We start from the raw sequence: 9,083 nt of genomic DNA, 5'->3' as shown, positions 1-9,083 counted from the left end.
GTACTGTGGTGCCCAGCTAGATGTGCTAAAAAACAAGGGAATCACAGCTTTAACCCGGAGATCTGGGTCCTAGTTCCAGTTTCAACTTGTTGAGAGACCTCAGGCAGGGCCATCCACTGCCTCTGCGATGGCACGGTGACGGCTCTCCACCACTACACAAGGGCTTAGGGGAACCAGAGATATAAAACTTGCATGTAAGCGCAAAGCAGCAGTCAGGATGAATACATCCAACTGAAAGCTGCTCTGTAATACATCAAGGTAGCACTAGAGACCAAAACCACCTACTTCTTTCCCAGCCACACAATCTGATTGCTAAATACGGCTATCTAGACAACAATATATTTAAAACAAAAAAGTAGACAGTAAACATTGTGCAGTCTTCCCACCCATGAATTAACATTAAGGTTGTGGTTAAAAGATGTTCTCAGCAGTTCCAGACTGGCATCATTCTAGGCAGCAGACCACTGCAAGTGACAGAGCAAGTTAGCTTCCTCTGCAACAGAGAATTCTCAGTGATAAAGCAGCTCTGGGATACATTTTTTTCCTCTAGGCCCTAAAAAACCTTCTTACTACAGGATGGGGAGCCTTCCAGCCCTGCTGCTCTTGCTGGCACTTCCAGGTATGGCTTAGACTCTTCTTTTCTCCTAGGAAAAGGGTGCGCCCTGCACTGTTACACGCATTGCACGCTAACTTGCTTGAGCACTTTTTATTTGGGCCATCTAAAGCCTGGCACAGAATGAGATTCCCTGAAGTCAATGAGGGGAGGAAATGTTCAGCCTGAAATTTCCCTATTTATATCAGCTGATGGGTTCTCATTTTGGTTTATAGTAGTTCTGTATTTGGTCCAGAAACTGAACTTCATGGTGGGACATTTGGCAATCATTGCCCTTCTGAGCGAGACCTTTCTCTCCTGCTATTGTGAAGTTCCCAGTCTGAAACCACCCAGCATATGGAGAAGAAAATCTGTTTCTTGCTCTCTCCTGATACATTATGGATCAGGCATTGCCGTAAGACAGGCTAGCTACTGTTTGCCTTCCTACTGCAAATAAATACTGAGTCCACAGAGAAGAACAATAGGAATAAAAATGAAAAAAGGGTAGTGGCACAAAGGCTAAGCATAGATGTTTATTTAGGCAAACCTGCAGGGTTAAATTACTCTTCTCAGAGTCCCAGCGGTATAATACTATGCTGTGACTAGTTGCAGCATCATTTTCTTCTTTCTTTGGAAGAATAATGCATGGCACGAGAGGACATGCAAGTGTTCCTGCATACAGAGGGAGACTCCTCCAGAGCTAACTGCTCATATGACATGCACAAGAATTTATGTGAGAAGACATTTTGGTGCAAGGAGCTGTCAGAAAAGTCTTGTCCAGTCTTAGCCTTGAGTTCCCCTTTAAAAGAAAGGATCAACCTTAACCATGCACCGCATCACTCAGTTGACCTGATAGACTTTGGACGTAGTAGGTTTTCTGTGATCATGACAGCACACCGAAGGTAGAACTCTGGCACGTATCCGTGTAGGGTGTGGGGTGATCTGAAGAATATTGTGCTGCAAAGGATACAGGTGATGGTTTCATTTGAGGGCGAGCTATGAGATCAACAGTGCACCAGGTGGGAGACAGCCAAAATAAATCAAGAATGACGTGTCATTTCCATTTTTGTTTCACAGCAAAAGATGGTAGCTAGAGATAGAGATCCCACTAGAGGTTATCAAAGACAGAGTAAAACTCTTGTTATATAGTTCAACATAGAACCACAATATGTATCTAGAGCTAGAAGTGGCCAGGAAGTTATTTTTGCCATATGAAATAAAAAAGTTTCAAAGGAAAAAAAAAATTGTATGGATTACCATAAAAAATTAACACAATTTTGTATGATTGTATCAATTAAAAAAAAATGGTTTTGGGACAGAAATATTCAAAGTCAGCTGATGAAATCCAAAAAACAAAACTTGCTTTTGCACAAAATTTTCCATTTTGTTAAAAGTGTTTTACAGTCACAGAAACCTTTCACAGAGCAAAGCTTTGATAATTCATGTAGAAGACCGGCGAGACAGTGCAACATCATCTTAAACTTGAACGTATGTACGAGGCATAAGAAATATGCTGAGGTAGCTTCATGTCCCAGCACCTGGGGAATTTGACAGCAATAACAACCCTGGAACCTGAGACAGCCCACGTTTGGGAAGGGCAGCAGGAATCCAAATTTCCCATTTGGCACCCCAGCTTCATCTCTAGTGACCACTCTCATCAGACTGGGGCTGCTTATTTCCTTGTCTTCTGCAAGTTCTCTTTGTGCTGATGTTAGCTTTGCTCCTTCGTTGGGTGAGATGTACCCCACCATGGGGACTGGTTTTTCCTGTCTTCTCCCTCTAATGAGTCACCACTCCGTTTTCTTCAGAGTTTGTAAGGCTATTTGCAAAAAAAGGGAACAACTTGTCCCTCCATTGCTCCTATTCTGTGATAGCCAACATCAGGAAATTTCCAACATTTTATTTGGTGCAAAATGGTGTCCTGAATTAGATGTCAACCTATTATCAGAGGTAACTCTGATCAAAGTATCATTAAAGTAGGAAGGACTGAAATGATGAATGACTTCTCGTGGAAAATGATTAGTGTGTGGCTGAAAAAGCTCCAACTTAATGACTCAGGAGAATATAATCTTGAGAGCCATATCCAGGGGAGAAACAAACTACTGAATAGGATCATGCTGGAAGTTTTGGGTGAGTTAATCAAAGAATTAATGATCTTCTAAAAGTCAGCAATTTCTTACTGCTCGACAAGAAAGATTACAGGTCAATGTTAAAGAGCTCTCTTCTAAGCCTGGAAATTTCCTGAGACACAGATAATTCCTGAATTTCTTTTTATTAAACAGATTTTTGATACACACTAATGGCATAAATAAATTGCAGCCAGTTGGTGGGGGAAGTCTGTCTTGGTTTCATTGACTAACAAATTTTTATATTTACATCAGCAGATGAAACAGACCTCAAGCAATCTGAATCATTCCCTGAATTTCTACCTGAGTTCCTCTTTTTGCCACAGCTCATTAGTAAACTTCTGCATTTGTTTTAACACTTTACTTCCTTTTCTGCTTTTTGCCAGCACAGGAGGCAGAAAACCAGAAGATAGTGAAAGCTATTCTTTCATTTTTATGACATGACTGAAAAATGTTTATGGGAAGTACATGACATCTTTCTTCTAAGATGCTTCCTTTCCAACAGCATTCAAGTGCCCAAATAAGCAATTCAGTTTTCATATCATTCTCTAAAATGGTACGAATTTTTATGGCTGACCTATACCTTCTACAACACTCGACTCCTGCAGGAGCTGTTCTTTCCCTTGGATCTGTTACAGGACCCAAACTTGTAAGGAAAGCAGAAACCAAATCTCATTTGCCCCTCTGCACATGATATTTGTGCAGAGTACATTGCACATTGTACATTGAGTAAGTAGATTTTCCAAGGCATCATGCAATCAAGTATCAAATAGTTTGCAAGAATGAAAACAGCACCAGAGGACCACAACCCAAAGGGAACAAAACGGGAATCACAGTATGTCTGTTCTTGCCCTACTAGCTACTTACTAGAACTCTTTGCCCGGGCCTACATTCAATGTTTTCGTTGAGATACCCTGATACCAGGTACTATCCAACAACCCCAAAAAACCTCCTAGCTCTTACCTGAGGAACTGGTTGATCCTATTCCTGTGATTCAGCTGCATTAACTAACTTTCTTTTACTCGTAAACAGCACAGGATTAATTTTCTTGTGCAACTTCACAATTTCATAGCTAACAAGCAAGCAGTAACTGGACCGTTCTACAAACTGGCAAAGCAGAATTTTTCAGCATGATAAGAAGTCACCAGGGATGGACTGATGTGGGAAAATCACCTGCTCTTGGTTTTGTTTTTTTTCAAGGGGAAAATTGGAAATGGGATGCAGATTTACACACCATTTCACTTCCCACTGAGAAGGGGGACGTTGCCAACCCCACAGATGACAGCAATAAGGATCAGAGGTAAAAACCAAAGACTCCCAGACTCTAAGCACAGCATTCTGGATGCACTGCAGGATTTGAGGTGTGGTGTGACAACTGAAGCATGTGCACACACACCCATACACACACAAAGAGGCTGCCCCTTCTCCCCTGCAGGGTTTGGTCCAACCTCCCCACCTCCCATGAAAGGGTAGCTGTAGAAGGTCCCTATTAGTTTCGGGAGCACTAAGTGAGGCTTCTACTGAAGATGCTCAGTTTGACCGTGTTCTTGACTTTCTACCCGGTTAAAAAAGGGACAACTATATGGGCCACGCAATGCTACAACGACTCTGCCTGTTGTACAAGCAGACCGGTGTAAGACCAATCCCAGCTAAACAACATAGCGTGTCAGATGAGAGTGATTACCAGACCTCATCAAAGACAGATCACGAGAAGGGCTACTGCATCCTGATGAGGGATGCCTTTGAACTCTGGTAGCGCTGCAAATGACTGCAGGAAGAGAATTCAAGCTCCTGAGTATTCCCCAGGCTTGCCAAGTGCCAAAGAAATATGCGGCTGGGATGGATCCTCTGTGGCTGTAGATGAGTACTGACCTCATGGAACCATGCTTGTTTAGAGACAGCAAGGGTAATATTCACGTGCTAAATTTTTATCCTGGAACCATAAGCCATTTTCAAACACATAAAATCCCCTCCCAAATTAACCTAGCCAACTTCTGGTGCTGTAAATAGTAATGGAGATATCATGCTTTTCCCTGCAGGACTCTCTATGGTCTCATAGTGCTGAGCTCCTTCCTGCCTACAACTGCTCTGATTGCTACTGTTATACTCCTTGTCACCATTTACATCAGAAGGAAAAGGGCAGGTAAAGCTCCCTAATCCTCTTGTCTAGTTTTCCTGCCCCTACAGCTTGCTGTCCCACCACACTGAATCTAAGGAAGGTCTGTTCGTAGTAATCATCGTCCAGGGAGGCAATGCAGCTGAGCTGAGAGTGAAATGCAAGATGCAAGTTAAATCGCAGGGATGGGGTAGTGGGGGGTAGTCATCTTTAAAATGAAAAGGTAAAGGTGTAGTTTTACACTCAAAGGAGATTCTGTCCACAGCAGGAAAAGGGACGGACTTTGGCGGACATCCTTCTTTCAGACAAGCAGCACTGCAGGTAAGACATCATCAGAAATCCAACATTCCTGCTGCTTTTTTTGATCTCTGTCATGCAGAGACTCTCACTCTGTGTTCACCTCTCAGAGGGATTATGAAGCACACAGTAGCATCCACTCCAGCCAGCACACCGAAGCTAGCTGTCTGTATTTGTTGATTGTCTGACATCTTGTTGCAAAGCAGACCCTAACTTGTTCAACTCATAGCCCTTCTGCATATTTTTGTTTATAGTACTCAGAAAAATAAATATAATAACAAATATATAATTTTAATAATTAACTGGCCTTGAATCTTCAGTACCACCGCCAAAGTTCCTGATCAAAGGAAATCTTTGGTAGTTGCAATTGCTCTAAATATTTAGTGTGTAACAGTTGCTGCACCTTTCTACCCAGTCCCTTAAATCCTAGGAAGCAGACTTTTGAGCAAGAGAAGTTTTCTGAACTTCTCTGAGCACACGTGCCCTTTTCCCATGTATCCCTCCCCTTTTTCCCAGTTTTATAATAGGAGAAAATATTTGTGGTTATAAATGAACTAAGACTAATATTCCGAAGCAAAAAATGCTGAATTTCTTTTTAACTTCTCATTCTTCATTGTTCCTCAGAGCCACAGAAGAAACAAAGCAAGCAGAATGCTAGAAGGGGAACTGAATGATGCTACAATATACGCTGTCATAAGGCACCAACCTCAGCCAAAGCCTGAAGACGTTATATATGTCAACATGCAGCCTTCACCACAAGTTTTCTTCCACGTTCAAGAACCACCAGGCAATTCAGTCTCCCCAGGGCCTGTGGAATATGCTACTGTTATCTTCAGAGCCACAACTCCACATTCTGGAACTGAAAAAAACAGGCCCACCTAAACAACGCAGTATGAAGCCTCGGGCTTATTCATAGAATTTTGCTGAACTGCACTTAGAAACAATTCATTTGTAACCAATTACTGAAGTTGGATGCATAGGGGGTGTGAGGCAGGAAGCAACTGAAAGGATGAGGCGCACGGATGCACAAACCTTCCCTGAAAAAAATAACTGCGCTTTTCCAATAGTACAGCAGCACAATTTAGCTATTGGTAAGCAAATCTAGTAGAAAGCTATGGTACATTTGCTTTTTCCAAATTGCTCTATTTTTAAACGACAGGCAACTATAAACCCAAATGCAGGAAACTAGTTCTCTCTGGTAGCAACTGATACAGTGCAAGTCAACAAAGGGCTGTGAGATATGGGAACATGATGCTTCCTTTCAGACTTTCTTCAACAGCTCGCTTAAATACTCATATATAAAATGTTAATTATTGCCCACTCTGATAAGATCCAAATCAGCAACGTGGTAAAGAATCTGCTTTAAACATATGAGTTGCTTCATGGACTTCAGAGAGACAAGTAATGCACTTGGCATGTTTTAGTAAACAAGGGTCTTGTTGAAAAATATTTGTCTACCTTATAGTATAAACCATCTTCAGCTTGAACACATGGGTATAGAATTTACACCCAAAGTTATTTATTTATACAAAAAAATAACTTTGTCTTTCACTGCCTTTGGTGCTTGTTGTTTCTTAATGCCACACAATACAGTACAAATCTAACATGACTTTATTTGAAATTACACACATTTTGATCAAACAACTGAATCCTGTTATCATGGTGATATGCACAAACACCCCATTATGGATCATGGATAAATCCCAGAGTTCATCTGACTGAGATTTTTGTCTTAATTCCGTGAGTTAGAGCCCAAGGATGCCTAATCTGATATAAAAATGGGTTTAGCTTTTTGGTATTAAGATTGCAAGAAGACTCCCCAACCTAGGAGCTGGGTGGCATGGGAGGAAAGGAATGCGAAAAGGCGGAGAATACACCCATCAACCTTATAAACTCCCTCCGCCTGTGAGTGCTTTTACAATTCTGAAGCATGGGGAATAGAGACAGATGGGAGAGAAGAAGGAAATTCTGTTGTCTGCTCTGATGTGGCTACATAATAGCAGACTTTTTGCCATTATATCTGAGATTATTTTGTCCCTCTATCACAAATTATTTAAAAACAAAGCTAGAAAACCCCCATAATAATAGCTAAAGAAATCAATTTCTGTCTTCCCAAACAGGTTTGCATGACTGTATTATTCACTTCCTGTCCCAGCTTCCCACTTCTGTTCTTGCATACTGTTATTTCCTTTTTTTCTCTCTTTTTTTTTTTCTTTTTTTCTTTTTTTTTTTCTCTCATTATTACTGCATTGACCACGTCTGGAAAGAATTAGTGACTGACACCCTTGTGCTTTGGGTCATTTTTGAGATGTCAAAGGCATTGGTGTGGAGACCATACACAACCAGAAAGGTTAACATAAGCCTCAATATACAAATGCAACACCTTATTTAGCCTGTTTGACTCTTTGAAAACACCTATTTGCATGCATAAATTCCTCATCTGGGTGGAACGGCATACACAGTGAAAGGTCTGGGGGCCTCAGATCCTAAAGTAATAGAAGTTAAATAACTAGCTTGATAGAGACACTGGGATACACTTCTGTCTGCCTACAAAGCTAAAGATAATCTGCTATCATATGATGAATTTGAGAGTGTTTCCAGGGATGTTTCTATGGATGGCATCAGTCCTCTGTCGTAAAAATGTAACTGCCTGATTTAAAATAAAAGACACAATAAACATTCTCAAATCTTTCTAAATTTGTAACATCTTACAGGTATTGTCCTCTATGCAAATGATGGAGATTTGCTAGTAACCCCAGCTGGCTACAACGGAAGAAGAATTATCATAAAACACAGTTTAGATTGGCACGTTTGATAGTTAAGTTTGGAAAGCATCAGCAGCCCATCCAATCTATTTCTGTTATGCTCAGCTGTGGAACCACATTCAGGAGTGGTCTAACTTACACGAGCGGCCTCTGGACATCTGGGACGTGACAAACCTGGCCATGTCTTCAGATAAGCCTGACAGACAGCTAGTTAGTGACCTAGTTCTATATTGGCTGTTGAATAGTGCTGTAGACCTGTATCTGGCTAATGTCTCACACATCCTCCCAGCTTATCTTTCATTTGATGGCAGCAGGAAACAAAGTTGTGGCATTTTAGGAACTGGGCATATCAGATTGGCAGGGCACAGCTGACACAATGTAAGAGGACAGGAGCATTTTCTAAGACTGAGGCTATTAGTCAATACATTCCATTCCAGTGCCTCCAGACATCTCCTCTGTCCTTCTACGGGATGTCTAGTTAAAAACTCACTCCGTATCTAAATATTCTTTGCAGCCTATGCTGAAATAGTTGTTTCTTCTTTGTCTCACTTCAAAAGCAGTAAACGCTAAAAGGACCGTTTCCATCTCTAATAAGGAGTAAATGAATATCCACACAACTAATGGCTGGGCACCTTCATCTGTTACCTGCTGTTCACTGCGAAACACTCTTGCCCTAAGGGCACTGTAAGAACAGAAAAAAATCATATAATAAATTATACTCTGAAGATTCTGCTAAAGTCATCATAGTACTATGCCACCTAAGTGCCTTCCGGTAGCAGTTTTGCAAACTGGGTAAAATTTGCCATATGCCTAAGCAGCCAGGGAGATTTGAGCAAAAGGCAGAGATGAAAAGGACAACGTCTTATTAGCCACTGTGGAAACCATCCAGTTCTGCTCCATGTCTTGAAACACCCACAAAAAGCGAAATGGGAAAGTCAACTGAATTTTGGATATACTGCAACTACAGAGACCAAGGCATCTTCTGCTAGACAAAATGAAGTTGACTCACTCGTACCTTCCCTCTTCCTCTGGAAGTCACTGAAACATGAGAATGTTTTTGGAACAAATGATTGTATCTAACCCCTCCAAGTACAAAGAATTAGCAAAGTGTTTCATGAAGAACCTGAAGAAAAAGAAAACTCAGCTTTCCAACCCTATTCACTTCACATTAGTAGTACATAATTTTA

The 9,083-nt window shown here is 41.2% G+C and overlaps 1 protein-coding gene across 2 annotated transcripts; it reads left to right on the top strand.

The window, feature by feature from the left end:
* The first annotated feature begins 392 nt into the window (after positions 1-392).
* Positions 393-7,818, top strand: LOC114012784 (uncharacterized). Of its 2 annotated transcripts, none has more exons than XM_055819607.1 (5): positions 393-619; positions 3,919-4,018; positions 4,758-4,861; positions 5,100-5,155; positions 5,756-7,818. In XM_055819607.1, the coding sequence occupies exons 1-5, from the start codon at positions 577-579 to the stop codon at positions 6,011-6,013; spliced, it is 561 nt and encodes a 186-aa protein (XP_055675582.1). In that variant the 5' UTR covers positions 393-576; the 3' UTR covers positions 6,014-7,818. The 2 variants fall into 2 exon arrangements, with proteins under 2 accessions (XP_055675582.1, XP_027645734.2); XM_027789933.2 differs by lacking the exon at positions 393-619 and adding an exon at positions 630-2,722.
* The last annotated feature ends 1,265 nt before the right edge of the window (positions 7,819-9,083 follow it).

This window comes from Falco peregrinus, chromosome 16, assembly GCF_023634155.1.
Source record: "Falco peregrinus isolate bFalPer1 chromosome 16, bFalPer1.pri, whole genome shotgun sequence".
Classification (NCBI taxonomy): domain Eukaryota; kingdom Metazoa; phylum Chordata; class Aves; order Falconiformes; family Falconidae; genus Falco; species Falco peregrinus.
Note: the sequence above shows the minus strand (reverse complement) of the source record. Positions and strands in the feature narration are given on the sequence as shown.